The sequence below is a fragment of the Sceloporus undulatus genome, chromosome 3, assembly GCF_019175285.1.
Source record: "Sceloporus undulatus isolate JIND9_A2432 ecotype Alabama chromosome 3, SceUnd_v1.1, whole genome shotgun sequence".
Classification (NCBI taxonomy): Eukaryota; Metazoa; Chordata; class Lepidosauria; order Squamata; family Phrynosomatidae; genus Sceloporus; species Sceloporus undulatus.
This window is the reverse complement of record NC_056524.1, coordinates 176079789-176102562: the sequence shown is the minus strand read 5'-3', so window position 1 is coordinate 176102562 and position 22774 is coordinate 176079789. Positions and strand designations below refer to the sequence as shown.

Sequence of the window (22774 nt, the reverse complement as noted above, 5' to 3'; positions counted from 1 at the left end):
ATTCAAACAACAACCTTTTAAATTAGACTGAGAAGAAAGGAGAGAAGGGGTAGTATGATAACAGAGCAAGCAGGCACAAGGTTCATCTCTGCTATGTAAGCTGATATACACATGCCTGAACAGGGGCAATGCAAAGTACTGTGTTTTAAATAGCACGATCACTGCCTGATCCTGATGTGTAACACTGAGCATCCTTTAATGAATACACAGAGTTTCCCACTTCTCCTTCACCTTCACAGATGGTCTTGTGGCACACACAAGGCTCTTGGCAAGTCCTTGCATCAGAAAAGTTCAATGTGAAGATCAGAGATCCCATATGCACAAAAAATGGGGCGAATGCTCTCTATAGTCTTTATTATTCTTAATGTCATTATATTCTCAATTATAATGGCTTCACACTTTTAAATTGTAATGATTTGCTTTTGTATATGTGTAATGTTTTTGGAAGAGTTTCTTAAACATGCCAATAAATCAAAGCACTTTAAGGCTGTTTATAATTGCATTTGAAATTTAGGAGCTCTTTTAGAGACAGATACAATTTGCTCTAGCTACACTACAATAGATGAAAATAATGAATTTATATTCTGACCTGAAGTTAGATTACTTTCATAATTTGTCTGGAAAAATCACTGTGACATGCAGGGTAAGTCCAGAAAGAGAATACATTAATAGGGATTTCATGGATGTGTGAGAACACACCACCATGCATTTTAATGAACCCTAAAAATCCCAGTAAAATAGTATATTTCAACTTTTGCCAAAATTACACCCCAGACTATGTGAGCATTTCAGTTCAGAGTTAATGTTTAGCATTTCTCATCAATAGCAAAAGTAAATCATTTATATACTATACAGAATAGAGAAGTTAATTTATTAAATTTATTAATTTAATTTAGCATTGGAGAGGTGATGATCACTGGATTGGATACAATGGAATGGAAGAAAAGATGATGAATGATTACATGAGAAGGAAAAAGTTAGACAGGTGCAGCAAAGACCAACAGAATAAGTTGGTAGAAGTGTAAGAAGTGAATTGAAATAAGAAGGATAACAGCACATTGTGGGATTCGTTGAAATACCCACTATATTGTAACTACTTTTCTGTAATGCATAAAAACATAAGCCTGTCACACTTTCCACAAAACTTGAGTTCTGACACTCTTTGGAAAGGAGATCTGAAAAGGTGATCTTGAAGAACACATGCAAAATGGAAGGCCATTAAAAATTAGTTACATGCATAGATACATACCATTGCCTGAGGTCCTTTATTATAAGGGATGTCCCTTACTTGAGCTCTTGAAAGCTTGTTCCTTATGTAGACTGTATAACATATTTGCGTGTGTGTGAGTGTTGAAAGGTACAGCTGTATTGTAAATCTAACCAAATCTGAGATTCAGGTTATTCTGAATTTTAATCATAGTTGTCAAATGTATTCAAGATGGTTGATGTATGCCCAAGAAGAACCAAATACAGATTTTCCTGATAAGTACCATAAAGTAATTTATGTTTGGAAAATATGAACAATATCGCCTAGAAATATAGGGTTTATGCAGACAATCAGCAGCCGCCCCATACTGTCCGGATCAGTGCTGCGGCAACCGAACGCTGCGGCCCCAATCTGGCCTCTAGAGAGCACAAAAAGGAGCTGCAAAAGGGGGCTCCTTTTTGCGCCCTCTAAAGGGCATCACAGCTGCAGTGCTGCAGCTTTGTGATGCCCTTTTGGCACTGCATCATCTAGATGCAGCACCAGGGCCACGCCATGATGCTGTGTGCCATCTAGAAGGGCACGCAGCATCATGGCACGAAGGGGCAGAGCCATGACATCCAGCATGCCGACTCTGCACCATGGCTCCACCTACAGGCCGGCACAAAGTGCCAGTCTGTATTGTGCCATAGCTAACTAAAATCAATACTTTCATTTGGACAGAACACATTCATGTTAAGAGTTACTTCCTGACACTCAACCATGTGCATCATTAATTTTGAATGTCTCATATTGCTCTTTTGAAAACCTGGTAATCCTAACCACATAAGATCTGTGCAAGGTGTGTCTGGTTAAAATTCTTATGTTGAACATTAAAGATGTTAAATAATTGGGTCTGTGAAAGAGATTCTAATAGAGTGAATGAGAATGATATTCACTCTCTTGCAGTAAAATTAAGTAATTTTATTACCACTCATTTGAAACGTTCCTTTTCAAGAAGGCATGACAACTTACACCACACTGCCTACTGTTTGCCTTTCCTTGATTAAACAAAGAAGAAAGAAGTAAGGCAAAGTCAACTCATGTAAAGAACACAGTAGCCTAATGCATGTACAGCCCATATGCACATGGAGATGGTAAAACTCTGTCTTCTCAGGGAAAAAAAAAAAGAAAGTCATTATCACCCAGTCATGAGAAATACTGATAGCCGCCTGTCTCTGAGCTCTTTAACATTAGGATATTACTCTTCGTGGTTTATAAGTGGGCATTAGAGCTGCTTCATTATGCATAGGTAATCCTTAGTAGGTCACCACTGCCTAAGGAATGAACTGTGCAGTGGCTTGATACATGTTTGTCACATTTACACTTTACACTGCTGCTTCTATATTTAAAATAGACACCTAAAAATGTACTCTCTGAAGGACTCCTTAAAGGCAAAGCAAATATTGTAAGTGTATCGCTGTAAATCACAAATGCAGAAACATTATACTCCCACAGTCATTTCTCTTGCAAAACTTGAGACTCGTAAGATCAGAAATTGAAATTCTAGTGTAGTGTGTACAAGCAGTTTGATCTGTAAGTGCGGCTCATAAAACTATGGGTTTATGCAGACTTAAAATGAAATATAGATGTTGCCACTTTAGGAAACAATTTTGCCGAGTGTTTATTTCAGTCTTTGGGGGATTTTAAAGGATTCACCAATATATAGCTCAACACTGCCATTATGGATATTTTCAAAGCAATTATATTTACTAGTACTATTCATGTTAAACATGAAACCATTAGTGTTATAAACAGTCTGTAGAACTGTGCAAATAAAAGGAAAGGAGCATTTGGAAACTATAAGAGAAAGCTGTAGATATCTTTTGGATGCCTCTGCTTTTTGTTAAAATCTCACTGTGTCTCTGTTTAATGACACTACTTAGCAGATTATGCCAGCAGAAAGGGGAGAAAAGTAAATTCTTACCCTTATTCTCACAGTGACAGAAGCAAGGCCTGGAGGCATTGTTCCCCCAATATCGAAGGCTTCCACTACAAATGTGAAAGTTGCATCTGCATCAGAAAATGACTCAAAATCCAAGGACTTTAAAAGTGACAGCTGCCCTGTGAATCTGTTCAATTTAAAAAACTGGTGTGCTTCTGGAGTTCGTATTCCATAGGTGATATTGGATCCAAGGTCAATATCTTTAGCCTAAAGGAAATGAAAAAACAAAGGGTTGGCTTATAACAAAAAACAGTGTATCATACACACAAATACATGAACACACAAGGAAGTAAAAATTTATATTTTTTGCAGTTGTATTAGAATAATTTTGCCTTTTGAAAGTGGCCTTTTAAATATACATTAACAAGATGGCTCTGATCCAATGTGACCTACACATGTCCTCTTTTTGTTTCATCTCAAATGAAAACTGTATGAAGTATATTACTATAAATCACTGCCACAGACAGAAATAAGTTCATAAGTTGAACATTAAGGGTTTGTCTATACCACCAGCTTAGTCTGGGTCTGGTTGGGAACATTATGCTCTAGTGGCCCTGGACTGACTAAGATGGAAACCCCATGCAGCAGGCCAAATGCTATGTTGTGCACCTGGGCCAGCTGGGCTGATGCAGCATTGCTCCACTGACCCATTCTCTCTTTTTGGAGCTGCTATTGCCATTTCATCATGGGAGGAACTCCATGTAAAGCCTGCCCAGTGCTCTGCTACATCTACTGAGGACAGAAACAGCTGAGCAGACATATGATCAACAAGGAGTCTGGACAGCTGTTTCTGTCTTCAGCAGAAACCATCATGCACCAGGCAGGCTTTATAAAGAGTTCCTGCTTGCAAGGAAGTAAAGTCAGCAGCTCCCAAAACAGGCCACCACCTTTCCCTGTGCTGCTCAGCATGGGGAAGGGAGATGATGTGGCTCTTGGCATGTGGATAACTTCATTGGACCAAACTGGGCCCACTTCAACTGTCCACATGGCAAAAGAACCTCAGGTTACGCTGAGGTTTCTGAAAAACTGGAATTTCCCCTAACTTTGCTTAGTTAGGAGCAAAGTTGTCTTAAGGGCTTAAAAACAAAGATACTTCCCAGAAATAGCCATACATTGTCAGGATTGCCAGCATTAGCTTCAGGGTGAGCACAGCATTTTTTTTTTTTTTTGGCCAGTGTAGACATGTTCTAGTACATAAAATATGCAATAATTATGATGATTCCATAAAATATACTATAGATATGATACTAAAAGGAATATATTTTAAACAATTCTGATATTATGATCAATAATGCTTTCTCAGATTCATTTAAGTTACCCAGTTATTGTGGAGCTACAATCAGTGCTAGCAGCTACACAGACACACAACTCTCCCAGCCTTGTGATGGGAGTGCTTTTGATCTCCACAAACCGTGGTGTGTCATTACACTGGCATCAAGCCAGGATGCAATAGGCTATTTAAACCAGTGTGGCCACAGCTAAGGCCTCATTGCCATTTCAACTCCTTACCTGCCCATCTCTATGTGGTTGTCCACATGGGCCAAAAGGGCCAGGTTCCTTCTGGTCTCACATCAGCCAGTTCAGGCAACACAGGTCAAATCCCTGGAGGCAGGATAGGGCTCCAATCCTGCTAGACCAGATGAGGATTCCAAGGATTGGCCTGTTCCCAGGATAATCAGTTGTTATCGAAGGGTAACTTTACCCTTGGTTTGCTGTGGAGTTTCCTGGAAATTCCAGTACAAAACCCAACAGTTTAGATGCCCCCCTGTGTTCCTTAACTTGCAGTGCCATCACTTGTACTAAGATGGCCTATGTCACTATGTCTGACATAGAAACGGGGTGCTTGGCCACATGGGTGAAGACAGATGTTTGATTTCCACATCAGATGCAACAATGGGGGGCTTCTAAGTATGAGCAATGGCATGTCAAAGTAAGGAACATGTGCCGGTAGTGGGTGCCAGGTCAGTGTGGCAATAGGTGTGTAAACCCAGGGACTGACTCAGGTGAGCACTGGGGGAAGGATAACAAGGGGAGAGCTTATGCTATCCTGGCCTGTCTGCTCAGCCACTATTTAACATGGGAATTTCCAGTCACCTTTTGGTCATGAATAGGAATTTTTATCCATGTCACGTATGGTTCTTAAATGCTTAAATATTCAAGCAGATATAGTGTATGCTTGCACACTTCAAGGAGAAGGCAGTCTGCATGGTTCTTGACACACTAAAATAGCAATAATCCTAAAAACGATTATGCCTATCAAATACACATTGATCTTATTATGATTCATATGTTTCCTCTTGATGCAAAATATAGTTTTGTTTTACAATTGTGAAAGTAAATAAGCTAAGATTTTGCTGAACTACAAAATCTTTACAGGAAAATTTACTCTATTGGTATCAGAAGCAATATGTTGGACCCTAGATGTTATATATTTAATCAGATGTGCTAAAAGTAATAATTTAGGGAGTAATAATTTAGCCAATCATTCTGAAAAAAATAGTGTGAGGATGTGGGGAGGGAAGAAGATTTAATAGTGACTATGTTAGCAGTCATCTGAACTTAAATATTGGTTATCACTTTAATAAAAGATTGACAGCATTGTAGTCATATTCTTTTTCTCGTCCTTATGTTTATTAAAATACACTATTAACTGTAGAAATGTAAGCTTTAGATTTTCCTAGAGATTTAACTCCTCACTGATTTCCTTCCTACATGGAAGAATGAATAATTCAATCAATTTTCTCCTTGCTTTTTGAGAATACAAGAGTTCCTGCACAGTGTTTGAATACTGTTCCTATTCTGGAATTTCATCAGTGGAAATGCATTTCTGCAAAGGTACACATGGATTTCATGTGCAAAAAAGTATGTTTTGGGGTAGAAAACATGGATTTTGTACGCAATGCATTGATACCTGCAGAAAGTTTGGTTTTTTCCATAAAAAACATGTTGAGACAAAAATGCATATAGCTTTCCTGTGAAAAAATCTGCATATTAATGCTAATTGTGGAATGTTGGTCAATAGCATAATTTGAGCAATAGCGTAATTATGTAATTTGCACATATCCATCAGTTTTTACACAGGAAAAAAGCCAAACCAATCATGTAGTCTTCCTGCATGTGTTGTCTGTGCAAAACCAAAAACCACCTTTGCACCATAATCAGTTTATTTTGCACAAAATACACATTTTCTGTCACAAACCACATTTTCTGCGCAGATGCTTATTGCCTTCTTGTGCAAATGTGGTTCCCCCATGAAAGACCGAGAATGCAATCATAGTGTGTTTTCTCCTCCTTGATGGAGTGGGTATCTTGAGTGTTGAGATACCCCCTGCCCATTTTGGTCAAGGTTGCAAATATAAATGAGTATTCTTCACAACTCCATTCTAATACTTCAATAATCTCTTTCTCCGTAAATGAGACCAGTTTGTACATAATACTATCATACAACATTCTGCCTAGCTGATGACATCCATGGGACTCAAGCCTCTCTTACCTCTAGGCGTAGGAAGACTGTGCCTGGGGGCAGATTTTCTGGAATCGTCACTGTATAAGAGGTATTACTGAACACTGGGCTGTTGTCATCAATATCTAGAACTTTGATTCCTAGAGTTAATGTTGTACGGCGGGCATCCACAGCTCCATCTGTTGCTTCAACAATGAGTTCATAATAGTCCTTTTTTTCTCTATTTAACTTCACTGAAGTATAAATGCTGCCATTGGATGTTATACGAAAAATATGGTTGAGATTTGCCAAACTATACCGGATCTGGCCATTTACTCCAGCATCAGGGTCAGTTGCCTAAAAGTAAGGGGAAAATGTTGTTAGAGTAGAGTAGTATGTGGCATAAGGAGATTCACTCCACATTACTGGAGTGTGTGTGTAAAATAACCTTGAATGTCCAGCATTTTCCACGCCACAGCGCAATAAATCACGTACACACACACACACACGTATATATCCAATTTGGAGTCTTATGATCTGAAAAAGGCTGGACATCCAAGGTTATTATATATGTGTCCATGAAAAGAACTCAGATTCCAGGCTACTGGAAGTCCTAAACAGACATAACCCAATAAAAATATGTTGGTTTGGCATTACTGCTGTTAAGACACTAAATTTGGCTGCAACAATGTTAAGGTCAGGTAAGATCAAGATGAATGTACACCAGGAATTTACAGGTCTATCCCTGTAAACAGAAGCTAATCAGTCAGTCCTGGGTTAGCAAATGATGGTACAACAGTCTGTATGGACCAACTTTGTAAGGTTCCTACTTTCTAGAAGTTCTTGGATTAGTTACGCTCAGTAAAGAAGGAAACTCTCAGAAGACTATATGCTCACACTTTCTGCTAGGTATTCCTGGTTTATTTTTGGGATTATTAGTTTCTAGAATCAATGAGAGACACGAGACAATGAGAGACAATTCCTTCATGATCTCAAGCCATGATTGGAAAATGGAGAGGAGGACAGGATTTGGAAGGCACAGCATTCAAAATATCAGCAAATCCAGTGTTGTTATAACTTGTTTTCCTCAATTTAATTAAATTGAGGCATAGTAACTTTGGCCATATAAGTGAAATGAAGTGCACTTTCATCTGTGTACATTTATAAAAGAGTCTCTAGATGATCCCACACGATAATATAACACAAAAGTTCTTAGTTATCAGCACTACTGTCAGGAAGTTTCTCAAGACATTTAATATCCTGCCATGGTGCTCAGTGTGAGGCATGATAATGAAACCATTTATCTTCATGGAATCAATTAAAAGTTAATTAAAATTGTTAATAAAAATCACACTCTTGTTTCACTTTTGTATTACATCAACACAATAAACATTAATGGCTTCATCTTTTTCTGTCTGTGAGGGCTAGCACATCCTTACCAACAATATCTTACTATGGGTGGCAGTATGTGACTTCCTCCTTTGTCACTATTTCTCTAATGTAAATGGTAAGGTTGAAAAATCAGTTCAGTGGAAAGATACTGCTTTCTTGAGATGAAGGCACGGATACAGTGGTAGTAAATATTGCATACTTACAGTATTTTTGCATTTTAGTTAATAGACTTGCCCCATGCAAGCATGCCTCATCTGTTCATTTCCTGAATATGTATCTCACCTTTTTCATAAGAATATGACTTAAGGTGGCTGTGCAACATTTACTAGCAGTATATCTAGGTCACAATCCAGGTGAAAACAGCATCTCTTAGATTCCTGACAGTCATTGTAAAGAAAGAAACAACAACAACATGGCAATCTGGATAATTACATGGATTTGTAACATTCAGTAAAACCCAGGTCAATACAAGAAGTCATTAAAGAATATAATAACACAAGGAGGAATGTTGTGATGTGTTGACATCAAGCCTAACAGGCCAGAAATCCTACATCCTATATAAAGTCTGCTGGCTAGGAATTCTAAATCCTTATATCCTGTATAAGGCCTGCTATACACTCATAAATTTTTGCTCTGATATGAGATTTGGCATGTATACCTAGAAGACATACATGTACACAGATATAAACAAACACACTTCATTTTTCTAGCTGTGAATTAAATGGACAATTTTGGGTAGCAATTTCAAAATTCAGAACACTCTAAAACACAAGTCAGGTCACTTTATTATGGTCATAGACCAGCACAGGTAAAAAGGGGATACAGAATAAAAAAAGGTAAAAGCAAGGTAAAAACATAAGTTTCAAAATATCCTTTTAAAATCCAGTATGGCAGGGCAAGATTTGTACTAGCCTACTACAGAGGTCATTGCCTGACAGATCTTAACTGCAGCTTAAGATCTGGCAACATTATATGTTATATCAGGATTGGTGTCCTCAAGCAGCAAAGAAGTGTAAAATAGACTGGTATGTCCTTGATGTTTAGACAATAAAAGTGAAATAAGGCTGAGGCAGATGTCCCTGTAGTATGAGCACTGGCATAATATGTGCTCTTTTGTCTCTATTTGGCCAGAGTCACAGGGGCATAGTCTGTTTGAGAAAGGGATCTTCTTGTATCGGCCTTCAAGGACAGCTGAGGGAAGGGCATGGTATCGTGTCAAAGTAAAGGCTCTCCGGTGTTTAGGGACTTTGAGTTTTGCTAAGTATGTCATAGGTGATGCTGAGTATATGTTTTGGGTACTAGCAATAGAAGTTTGGGTGCTAGCTAGGTATAGCTGCCATTCTATGTCTATCACCTGTTGTTTGATGGTTGCTTTAGCCTTTTCATATCCATACTGAGCAAAGTTCTGGAGAGAAGCCCAGTGAAGAAATTTTACCCATCACCATCTGTTTCCATGTAGACTGGAATTCATCAGTCAGGGTTAGTGGAGCAAAGCCAGTAGGAAAGAAGGATAGTCTGAGCCAGCAACTGAGTTACAACCACACTCTGGCCTCCGTTTTCATAGAGCCTGACTCCAGTTTCAGAGTTACATTAGAAACACATTTTGGCACTTGGAATGCTGATCTTAGAAATTTGGATTGCAGAAATTCTAATGGTGCAGAGTTGGGGAGGGGTCACAGTTGGGATCCATAAAGCACTTGTGTAACTGATTTGACTTTGAAAAGATTGAGTGCCGCCTGTATATAGTGGTCTGCTCTTGTCTCCAAAACACATGTATGAACAAGTGGTTTCAGTTTATCAGAGGCACATACTTGTACCTGTTCCTATTGTAGTATTTGAAACTCATAGTATTTATTTCATCTGCTGGAGATATATTATTCAGTTCCTATTAAAAGGTTTGCTAGTGAAAGTGCCAGCCTTGAGGTTCTATCTCCTTCCTGAAGCTTGAGTGAGGGAATGCATTATCACTGTTTATCAGTGCCATGTGGTAATGTCTACTTAAACATATTCATGAACACACTATACCATCAAGCAGCTTTCCTTCTATTCCCTTGCAGCTATCCACAAAGCTAGCATATTCAGGTGTCAGAATTTCAGTCATGTAGATGGTTGTAAATATATATATATATATATATATATATATATATATATATATATATATCATGGGCTTAATCTGTGTATACAAGAAAAGCCAATGTGTGTGAACAGATAGTTTGCTTTTAAACAAGCCACATGAAAGCAATTAAACAGCTGTTAAGTTGATTATAACCAATACCCATTACAACAATAATATTTCTTTTAAAAAAGATTTATTGCTTTCTAAAATTAAACTGACAAATTAAATTGTTTTAATGTGCTATTCTTTTGATGTCAGGGAATGGGAAAGCAGAAAATGTCTCAAAACCCATTACAGGATATTGGAAATATTACTGTTGTTCGCTTTTATACTTTCAGGAAGAGAACTTTCCTCACCTTTTTCTTCCAAAACAATTTACACAAAAATCTATACCATGAATGAAGACATCTGGAAACCTTATGATGTTGTGACTCAATAAAACTATATTACTTATCATGAATGAAGAGAATAAAACAGAAAACTAAGGATGCATGCTCACAACAAATGGTTGTTTTTAAAGAGTTGTTACACAAAAGATCCTTTGATTTCTACGGGCTTTCCGGGCTATGTGGCCATGTTCTGAAATAATTTATTCCTGACATTTCACCTGAACCTGTGTCTGGCGTCCTCAGAGGGTGGTGGTGTGGATGTGAATGGGGTATATATACTCTGTGACCCTTGGTTGGGAGGAAGTGATTTACATGTTACTCTGTATGTTGCTCTGTTGTTTAATGGCAAGGTCTCAGGTTGGGAGGATATGCGGGAGGATATATGTGTACAACTTGTCATACAGTTGTAAACGTCACTGTGATAGCACTGTGATGGAAAAATAAACAACACTGGGACAAAAAAATTAGTTGTATCACATTGCAGAATATCTTTTATTTGATTTTTTTGAAGGAGAGAAAAGGAAAATATAATGATCAAATAAAGAAAATGATATGGTGGGATAAGTGGGAGTTTGGGGTTGAGAAAATCAAAGGTGAAAAGGGATACAAACTAATGAAACTATTAATAACATATTCAACATTATAGGCATTGGATACTAAAAAATCTGTCATAGCAGAGGGGTTGAGGGAGGGAGAGAGGAGCATTGAAATGTTTGCAGTGTTTGCAATATTAAATTGAAATATTTAATAATTATTTATTATATACATTGTATGGTATTATTGAGCATAAAATCAACAAATAAAGAGAGAAAATATGGTTAAGTACATATCTGAAGTAAATGTGGACAGATTGCAGAGACTCTTGTCCACAATGGTTACAGATTAATAGTGTTAATTTGATATTTGTTTATGGAATTATCACATGGAAGTACAGATAAATGTTGCCAGATAGCCCTGGACTTATTTGAAGGTGGGTTTATTTATATTAAGCACTGGATCAATGCATTCTTTTAGAATGAAATATGAATATGAAGTAGGCTTTTTTCTTTATTTCTTTTTTAGAAATAAAAACTCAAATGATCCTCTTCTCTACAGCTGCACACTGTCAATGACTAACACAAAGAAAAAAGGTGATACAGTAATATGCTTTGTTGAGGATGCAGTCTAATTATTCTCTATCTGAATTGTACCAAACAAGTTGCTTTGATGTGTCTGTTGTATTTGCTACTGCCTAATCTATTTTACTTTGCACACTGTACAGCACATTACCTTGGACAGAGGTGAGATGTATGCAATTTTCAGAATATGAAAAGCAAAACACAAAACTGAAATGCTATAATCTTCCCCTTAACAAAAAGGAACTTTTTCCATTCCCTAGTTGTACATTCAGGACTGAATATAAAATATACTGTACTTAATCCCAGAAATCTCAATTTGTGTTAAAAAAAATCTGGGACTAAGTTTAATGCATGAAGCATTTACTGAAAACAAACTGCTTAAAAGAGAAACATGGGTGATCTTCTAAGGTGGCCATGGTTTTCTAAGATGCATAAACACACCTCTTTAAAGGAACATGAGTAATGTTTCACTTCCATGACTCTGGTCCCCAGAAGACTAACCTAAACTACTTACCATTCTGTCCAGCATTATTCCCCTTTTCAATAAAAAGATTTAAAAGTCATTGATCCCATTCTAAATATATAAGTTTTGATGTAAAGACTAATGGAAAGTCATTCAGGGCAGTCACAAGTTTGAAATACAGAACTTAAATCTATTTTCAAGTATTAATCCATGAAAAACTCACTGCAAGAATTATTTTCTAGTGTCCAGATAGAAAACATACACAGGCCTCAGTTATACCAGGAGGTCAGTTTCAAACAATGCCCAGTGCATCCATGCCTGGACTTTAATTTTCAAAGTGACCCTTATATGACTGGGATGGAGAAACCTTCACTATTCCACAATTACAAAACAAATACCGTAATCAACAAAAGAAAAGAAAAAAATGATTGAACAGAAACTAGTATTCAGACAATGTCCAGTATTATAAAAAATATTGGACCCATACTGTAATGGCCAGCAGCAACAGATACAGAGGTCTCTAATGTCCAAGGAATCTTTCCTTCCCCCTCCTGAGCTATATATTCTGATCTGTAATGTCTTTCCTTAAATTGTGGCCTTTTCATTTAAGAAAACTCTGGTCCAAACCACACGGCAGAAACAATCCAGTTTGAGACCCCTTTAACGGCCCTGGCTCAACGCTAGAGAATTCTGGGAACTGTAGTTTTGTGAGACATTTATTCTTCTCTGCCAGAGTTGTGGTGCCACAATAAACTACAACTCCTAGGATTCGCTAGCACTTAGCCAGGGCAGTTAAAGGAGTCTCAAACTAGATTAGTGTGTTTTGGACCTCTGTTTTACAGACTAACTCCATCAGTGAGGCACTTGTCTAGTCCCTTTTAAATTAGCTTTATTTTTGAAGGCATTCATTCAATACTGTAGATATTGTACCCCTTGGTGACAGAGAAAAAGATCGAATGAGACCTTCCGAGAAACAGAAAAACGCATCTGCACTAGATGATCATAATTTGACCTTGGGTGTAAAAATAACTGGCCTCAGTAGAGGCAGCAGGCTGTTAAAAATAAAGCTTTTCATGATGACATATGTCTTCAACTCCAGGGAAAATATGCAGTGGCTATGGAGGCAGTGGAAGCAGATCTCCTTGTTTGGATCCCGTTAGAAGGAAATCACAGATTGATTTTTAGAGGTGCAATGAGATAAATTACAACACCTAATTTAGAAAAGAATTAATCCTTAATCCTTCTTACACTTTTCTATACCCACAAGAACAATGGCATTTTGTAGACATAAATAATTGCCTTTGATTCAAACTATGCTGAATCTCTTTTTTTATAATAAAAATGAAAGGTTTTTTAGTGGAAGATTGAGACTGCATCATAAGAAAGGTCTGAGCAAGTAATATCCATCAGATTGGAGTGTAACCATCAGTGTCATTCTTGAAAGAATGTGCAGAAACAGCACCCCTCACAGACATCTGAACATGAGTCAACTGTGTGATGCAGCAGCTAAAAAAAACCTTCTTTGGAGGGTTTTAAACAGAGGTTGGATGGCCATCTATCGAGGGTGCTCTGATTGTGTGTTTCTGCATGGCAGGGGGTTGGACTTGATGACCCTTAAGGTTTCTTCCAACTCTATGATTCTATCTCATCCTATTCCCATACCATGCCAACCATACTCTCCTTTGTTATTTTTTATCTGTCTATTAACATTTGATTGAAGGATAGATGAATGAGAAGGGTTTTGTCCATGGCCTTCACTGTATTTTCTGTGTGCAAATGGTTCCCTTTTATTTTATTTACATTATTTAGGTCCATAAATGTAATCTGTCTCCTCCAACAAAAAGATAAACAGAACAATAACCACCATAACTTTTGTTTACTGAAACTGGGAAAATTCTGAATTTGTAGACCAAATCTATGTAGCTCTAGATCCTCACATACTTGAATGATGCCCACTACAGAGGTTACTTGCAGAGTCTGTTTAAAAAAAGAAAAAGAAGGGAGAGGCCAGGGCCCTTTCACACTACATAATCACAGCACTATGATTCCATTATAACCACCAAAATTCAGTCTTATGATATCTTGGGTTTTATAGAAGGGGTTTAGAATTCTCAGCAAGAGAGCTCTAGTACTTCCTCAAACTACAGATCTCAGGATACTGTAGGTAGGATGTAGCCATGGCAGTTTCATAATGCTATAATTGCTACATATGGCTTTTAAACCATGATGAATAAGGGCAAAGGTTTCCCCTTTGACAAGATTGTCTAGTCATGTCGAACTGTAGCAGGTGGTGCTCATCTCCATTACTAAGCCAAAGAGCCAGTGTTGTTACAGCCAGCTCTGTGATCATGTGGCTAGCGTGACTGCACAGAATGCTGTTATCTTTCCAATGAAGTGATGCCTATTTATCTACTTGCATTTCTACATGCTTTCGAACTGCAAGGTTGGCAGAAGCTGGGACTAATGATGGGAACTCATTCTGTTTTGTGGCATTTGGGCCTTGACCTGCCAATCTTGCAATGGACATATAATTATTGCACAATGACACCTCTGACCCATAGCTGCTCCATCCCCAGCCCACCCCTTTTCATTGATGGAAACCCATTGATGACCTTGCAATTGTGTAAGCCCGCAGATACAAAACGTCACTGCTGGGGCAGCTGCACAGTTGGCCATCATATAGAAGTTTATCGCATGGGGCATAAACCGTTTCCCAGCGCGTTCTAACGGGGATGAGCGTGGGCGCGCATGGAGCGCAATGGGCACCGGATGGGGCCCAAAATGCAACTTTATCGCACGGAGGAACGCCGCCGCCGCCGCGCGTTCCCATTGCGTCCCAATTCTGTTCCAGAGGGCGGAATCATTAAAAGTTAATTAAAATTGTTAATAAAATCACACTCTTGTTTCACTTTTGTATCATAACACACAATAAACATTAATGGCTTCATCTTTTTCTGTCTGTGAGGGCTAGCACATCCTTACCAACATATCTTACTATGGGTGGGCAGTATGTGACTTCCTCCTTTGTCACTATTCTCTAATGTAAATGGTAAGGTTAAAAATCAGTTCAGTGGAAAGATACTGCTTCTTGAGATGAAGGCACGGATACAGTGTAGTAAATATTGCATACTTACAGTATTTTTGCATTTTAGTTAAAGACTTGCCCATGCAAGCATGCCTCATCTGTTCATTTCCTGAATATGTATCTCACCTTTTTCATAAGAATATGACTTAAGGTGGCTGTGCAACATTTACTAGCAGTATACTAGGTCACAATCCAGGTGAAAACAGCATCTCTTAGATCCTGACAGTCATTGTAAAGAAAGAAACACAACAACATGGCAATCTGGATAATTACATGGATTTGTAACATTCAGTAAAAACCCAGGTCAATACAAAGAGTCATTAAAGAAATAATAACACAAGGAGGAATGTTGTGATGTGTGGACATCAAGCCTAACAGGCAGAAATCCTACATCCTAATAAAGTCTGCTGGCAGGAATTCTAAATCCTTATATCCTGTATAAGGCCTGTTGTACACTCATAAATTTTGCTCTGATATGAGATTTGCATGTGTACCTAGAAGACATACATGTACACAGACAAAACAAACACACTCATTTTCTAGCTGTGAATTAAATGGACAATTTTGGGTAGCAATTTCAAAATTCAGAACACCTCTAAAACACAAGTCAGGTCACTTATATGGTCATAGACCAGCACAGGTAAAAAGGGGATACAGAATAAAAAAAGGTAAAAGCAAGGTAAAAACATAAGTTTAAAACAATTTAAAATATCATTTTAAAATCCAGTATGGCAGGGCAAGATTTGTACTAGCCTACTACAGAGGTCATTGCCTGACAGATCTTAACCGCAGCTTAAGATTGGCAACATTATATGTTATATCAGGATTGGTGTCCTCAAGCAGCAAAGAAGTGTAAAGACGGTATGTCCTGATGTTTAGACAATAAAAGTGAAATAAGGCTGAGGCAGATGTCCCGGTAGTAGAGCACTGGCATAATATGTGCTCTTTTGTCTCTATTGGCCAGAGTCACAGGGGCATAGTCTGTTTGAGAAAGGATCTTCTTGTATCGGCCTCAAGGACAGCTGAGGGAAGGGCATGGTATCGTGTCAAAGTAAAGGCTCTCCGGTGTTTAGGGACTTTGAGTTTTGCTAAGTATGTCATAGGTGAGCTGAGTAATGTTTTTGGGTACTAGCAATAGAAGTTTGGGTGCTAGCTAGGTATAGCTGCCATTCTATGTCTACACGTTGTTTGATGGTTGCTTTAGCCTTTTCATATCCATACTGAGCAAAAGTTCTGGAGAGAAGCCCAGTGAAGAAATTTACCCATCACCACTGTTTCCATGTAGACTGGAATTCACAGTCAGGGTTAGTGGAGCAAGGCCAGTAGGAAAGAAGGATAGTCTCGAGCCAGCAACTGAGTTACAACCACACTCTGGCCTCCTTTTTCATAGAGCCTGACTCAGTTTCAGAGTTACATTAGAAAAACATTTTGGCACTTGGAATGCTGATCTTAGAAATTGGATTGCAGAAATTCAATGGTGCAGAGTTGGGGAGGGGTCACAGTTGGGATCCATAAAGCACTTGTGTAACTGATTTGACTTTGAAAAGATTGAGTGCCGCCTGTATAAGTGGTCGCTTTGTCTCCAAAACACATGTGAACAAGTGGTTCAGTTTATCAGAGGCACATACTTGTACCGTTTCTATTGTAGATTGAAACCATAGTATTTATTTCATCTGCTGGAGATATATTATCAGTTCCTATTAAAAGGTTTGCTAGTGAAAGTGCCAGCCTTGAGGTTCTATCTCCTTCCTGAAGCTTGAGTGAGGGAATGCATTATCACCTGTTTATCAGTGCCATGGGGTAATGGTCTACTTAAACATATTCATGAACACACATACCATCAAGCAGCTTTTCCTCTATTCCTTGCAGTTATCCACAAGCTAGCAATTCAGGGTCAGAATTTCAGTCATGTAGATGGCTATATATAATATATATATATATATATATATATATCATATAATCATGGGCTTAACTGTGTATACAAGAAAAGCCAATGTGTGTGAACAGATAGTTTGCTTTTAAACAAGCCACATGAAAGCAATAAACAGCTGTTAAGTGATTATAACCAATACCCATTACAACAATAATACTTCTTTTAAAAGATTTATTGCTTTCTAAAATTAAACTGACAAATTAAATTGTTTAATGTGCTATCTTTGATGTCAGGGAATGGGAAAGCAGAAAATGTCTCAAAACCCATTACAGGATATTGGAAATATTACTGTTGTTCGCTTTTATACTTTCAGGAAGAGAACTTTCCTCACCTTTCTTCCAAAACATTTACACAAAAATCTAACCATGAATGAAGACATCTGGAAACCTATGATGTTGTGACTCAATAAACTATATTACTTATCATGAATGAAGAGAATAAAACAGAAAACTAAGGATGCATGCTCACAACAAATGGTTGTTTTTAAAGAGTTGTTACACAAAAGATCCTTTGTTTTCTACGGGCTTTCCGGGCTATGTGGCCATGTTCTGAAATATTTATTCCTGACATTTCACCTGAACCTGTGTCTGGCGTCCTCAGAGGGTGGTGGTGTGGATGTGAATGGGGTAATATACTCTGTGACCCTTGGTGGGAGGAAGTGATTTCATGTACTCTGTAGTTGCTCTGTTGTTTAATGGCAAGGTCTCAGGTTGGGAGGATATGCGGGAGGATATATGTGTACAACTTGTCATACAGTTGTAAACGTCACTGTGATAGCACTGTGGTGAAAAATAAACAACACTGGGACAAAAAATTAGTTGTATCACATGGCAGAATATCTTTTATTTGATTTTTTGAAGGAGAGAAAAGGAAAATATAATGATCAAATAAAGAAAGATATGGTGGGATAAGTGGGAGTTTGGGGTTGAGAAAATCAAAGGTGAAAAGGGATACAAACTAATGAAACTATTAAATACATATCAACATATAGGCATTGGATATAAAAATCTGTCATAGCAGAGGGGTTGAGGGAGGGAGAGAGGAGCATTGAAATGTTTGCAGTGTTTGCAATATAAATTGAAATATTAATAATTATTTATATATACATTGTATGGTATTATTGAGCATAAATCAACAAATAAAGAGAGAAAATATAGTTAAGTACATATCTGAAGTAAATGTGGACAGATTGCAGAGACTCTTGTCCACAATGGTTACAGATTAATAGTGTTAATTTGATATTGGTTATGGAATTATCACATGGAAGTACAGATAAATGTTGCCAGATAGCCCTGGACTTATTGAAGGTGGGTTTATTTATATTAAGCACTGGATCAATGCATTCTTTTAGAATGAATATGAATATGAAGTAGGCTTTTTCTTTATTTCTTTTTTAGAAATAAAAACTCAAATGATCCTCTCTCTACAGCTGCACACTGTCAAGACTAACACAAAGAAAAAAGGTGATACAGTAAATGCTTTGTTGAGGATGCAGTCTAATTATTCTCTACTGAATTGTACCAAACAAGTTGCTTTGATGTGTCTGTTGTATTGCTACTGCCTAATCTATTTTACTTTGCACACTGTACAGCACATTACCTTGGACAGAGGTGAGATGTATGCAATTTTCAGAATATGAAAAGCAAACACAAAACTGAAATGCATAATCTTCCCCTTAACAAAAAGGAACTTTTCCATCCCTAGTTGTACATTCAGGACTGAATATAAAATATCGTACTTAATCCCAGAAATCTCAATTGTGTTAAAAAAAATCTGGGACAAGTTTATGCATGAAGCATTACGAGAAACAAACTGCTTAAAAGAGAAACATGGGTGGATCTTCTAAGGTGGCATGGTTCTAAGATGCATAAACACACCTCTTTAACGGAACATGAGTAATGTTCACTTCCATGATTCTGGCCCCAGAAGACTAACCTAAACTACTTACCATTCTGTCCAGCATTATCCCCTTTCAATAAAAAGATTTAAAAGTCATTGATCCCATTCTAAATATATAAGTTTTGATGTAAAGACTAATGGAAAGTCATCAGGGCAGTCACAAGTTTGAAATACAGAACTTAAATCTATTTCAAGTATTAATCCATGAAAACTCACTGCAAGAATTATTTTTTAGTGTGCAGATAGAAAACAACACAGGCCTCAGTTAACCAGGAGGTCAGTTCAAACAATGCCCAGTGCATCCATGCCTGGACTCAATTTTCAAAGTGACCCTTATATGACTAGGATGGAGAAACCTTCACTATTCCACAATTACAAAACAAATACCGTAATCAACAAAAGAAAAGAAAAAAATGATGAACAGAAACTAGTATTCAGACAATGTCCATATTATAAAAATATTGGACCATACTGTAATGGCCAGCAGCAACAGATACAGAGGTCTCTAATGTCCAAGGAATCTTTCCTTCCCTCCTGAGCTATATTCTGATCTGTAATGTCTTTCCTTAAATTGTGGCCTTTTCATTTAAGAAAACTCTGGTCCAAACCACATGCCAGAAACAATCCAGTTGAGACCTCTTTAATGGCCCTGGCTCAACGCTAGAGAATTCTGGGAACTGTAGTTTTGTAAGACATTTATTCTTCTCTGCCAGAGTTGTGGTGCCACAATAAACTACAACTCCTAGGATTCGCTAGCACTTAGCCAGGGCAGTGAAAGGAGTCCAAACTAGATTAGTGTGTTTTGGACCTCTGTTTTACAGACTAACCCATCAGTGAGGCACTTGTCAGTCCCTTTTAAATTAGCTTTATTTTGAAGGCATTCATTCAATACTGTAGATATTGTACCCCTTGGTGACAGAGAAAAAGATCGAATGAGACCTTCCGAGAAACAGAAAAATGCATCTGCACTAGATGATCATAATTTGACCTTGGGTGTAAAAAAACTGGCCTCAGTAGAGGCAGCAGCTTAAAAATAAAGCTTTTCATGATGAAATATGTCTTCAACTGGAACTGAAAGAATACTGACTTTATCCAGGGAAAATATGCAGTGGCTATGGAGGCAGTGGAAGCAGATCTCCTTGTTTGGATCCCGTTAGAAGGAAACACAGATTGATTTTTAGAGGTACAATGAGATAAATTACAACACCTAATTTAGAAAAGAATTAATCCTTAATCCTCTTACACTTTTCTATACCCCAAGAACAATGGCATTTTGTAGACATAAATATTGCCTTTGATTCAAACTATGCTGAATCTCTTTTTTAAAAAATAAAAATGAAAGGTTGTTTAGTGGAAGATTGAGACTGCATCATAAGAAAGGTCTGAGCAAGTAATATCCATCAGATTGGAGTGTAACCATCAGTGTCATCTTTCAAGAAACAGCACCCTCACAGACATCTGAACATGAGTCAACTGTGTGAGGCAGCAGCTAAAAAAAAAACCCTTCTTTGGAGGGTTTTAAACAGAGGTTGGATGGCCATCATCGAGGGTGCTCTGATTGTGTGTTCCTGCATGGCAGGGGGTTGGACTTGATGACCCTTAAGGTTTCTGCCAACTCTATGATTCTATCTCATCCTATTCCATGCCATGCCAACCATACTCTCCTTTGTTATTTTTTATCTGTCTATAACATTTGATTGAAGGATAGATGAAGAGAAGGGTTTTGTCCATGGCCTTCACGTATTTTCTGTGTGCAAATGGTTCCCTTTTATTTATTTATTTTATTTACATATTTAGGCATAAAGTAATCTGTCTCCTCCAACAAAAAGATAAACAGAACAATAACCACCATAACTTTTGTTTACTGAAACTGGGAAAATTCTGAATTGTAGACCAAATCTATGTAGCTCTAGATCCTCACATACTGAATGATGCCCACTACAGAAATTACTTGCAGAGGTCGTTTAAAAAAAAAAAGAAGTGAGAGGCCAGGGCCCTTTCACACTACATAATCACAGCACTATGATTCCACTATAACCACCAAAATCAGCTTATGATATCTTGGGTTATAGAAGGGGTTTAGAATTCTCAGCAAGAGAGCTCTAGTACTTCTCACAACTACAGATCTCAGGATACGTAGGTAGGATGTAGCCATGGCAGTTTCATAAGCTATAAGCTACATATGGCTTTTAAACCATGATGAATAAGGGTAAAGGTTCCCCTTTGACAAGATTGTCTAGTCATGTCTAACTGTAGCGGGTGGTGCTCATCTCCATACTAAGCCAAAGAGCCAGTGTTGTTACAGCCAGCTCTGTGATCATGTGGCTAGCATGACTGCACAGAATGCTGTTATCTTTCCAGTGAAGTGGTGCCTATTAATCAACTTGCATTTCTACATGTTTTTTGAACTGCAAGGTTGGCAGAAGCTGGGACTAAGATGGGAATCATTCTATTTTGTCATTTGGGCCTTGACCTGCCAATCTTGCAATGGACATATAATTAGCACAATGACATCTCTGACCCATAACTGCTCTATCCCCAGCCCAACCCTTTTCATTGATGAAACCCATTGATGACCTTGCAATTGTGTAAGCCGCAGATACAAAACGTCACTGCTGGGGCAGCTGCACAGTTGGCCATCATATAGTCTCCACTATCCTTGCTATTCCCAAGCAACCCAATTCTCTGGATCTTCTTTCTTTCTTTTTTAAAAGAAACTCACAGTAGCAGATCCCGAAATTGTATGAAAAGTCAGGAGAAAATACAATTATTTTTTTAAAACCCGAAAGGCATGCTGGGTAGGACATAAGGCAGGGATTTAGGAAAAGATTGGGATGAAGGCTGCACTACATTTATGTAGTGTGAAAAGGCTGCATCTGAAGAAGTCTGAAAACACTTCTGGTGGGCCAAGAGCAGCATGCTCAGTGAGACAATTTAAAGAAGTAAATATATATTCCTCACTTCTCTGTAAATTATATATAAAGGGATAGCTGGGTATTTTTAAGTAGGCAAAGCAATACAGTTTTTTCCCCATATTGCAGATGTGAGTTATTTGTATGGTCTTGCCTGGAACGATCACTGACTATTTCTAATTAGCATTCACATATTCCATTTCTTCCTCGAGTTTTTTAAACAAGTTGTTCAAAAAATGTATGTCGCCTGTGGCAGAAATTGCTCAAATGTCATCTGACCCTTTCAAAATCTTAGACACCAAAGTGAAATCAACAGAACATAATAGTTCTTGTGATTCCAAATAACAATAATTTAATTGGGTTTAAGTGAACCATAACTTTGCTGGAATATCTTTTTTTTGCCAACTGGCACAACAGTATGCAGTATAGAGTGCCTTTCTGGGGTGGATTAGCAATTTTACAGATGCACAAAAAGGAAGCAATTTAAATATTTTCCCATTATCAAGCTATCAATATGCTCATAATAAAGGAAGCTATCCACTATAAAGGGAAACAAGCTGTTTACATTGTGTGAAACAGGTTCTTCAAAAAGAAATGTATTCAACATTTACAATAGTTTCCAACATACAACAGTACTTAAATTAAACAGATGTTCATCTTTGTGGTATACTGTAATTAATAACTACACAATCCAGTTCTTATGGTACAATCCATACGATCTGAAAAGAACGAGAAAAAACAGGGGAACCACAGGTGGGGAATCAGGTGAAACAGACCACTGTGATAAACTTAGGGGAAACAGACCACTGTGAAGGGGCACCCTTCCAAAGGAAGATT

General features: G+C 37.8%; 1 protein-coding gene across 2 annotated transcripts in view; it reads right to left on the bottom strand.

The window, feature by feature from the left end:
• PCDH15 (protocadherin related 15) overlaps positions 1 to 22774 on the bottom strand; it is a 648893-nt gene that overhangs the window by 157626 nt on the left and 468493 nt on the right. For both annotated transcript variants that reach the window (XM_042459844.1, XM_042459843.1), the window contains 2 exons: positions 6682 to 6987; positions 3171 to 3395 (listed from right to left, as the gene is read on the bottom strand). In XM_042459844.1, coding sequence (XP_042315778.1) covers positions 3171 to 3395; positions 6682 to 6987 — 531 coding nt within the window. The remainder of the gene's footprint in view (positions 1 to 3170; positions 3396 to 6681; positions 6988 to 22774) is intronic.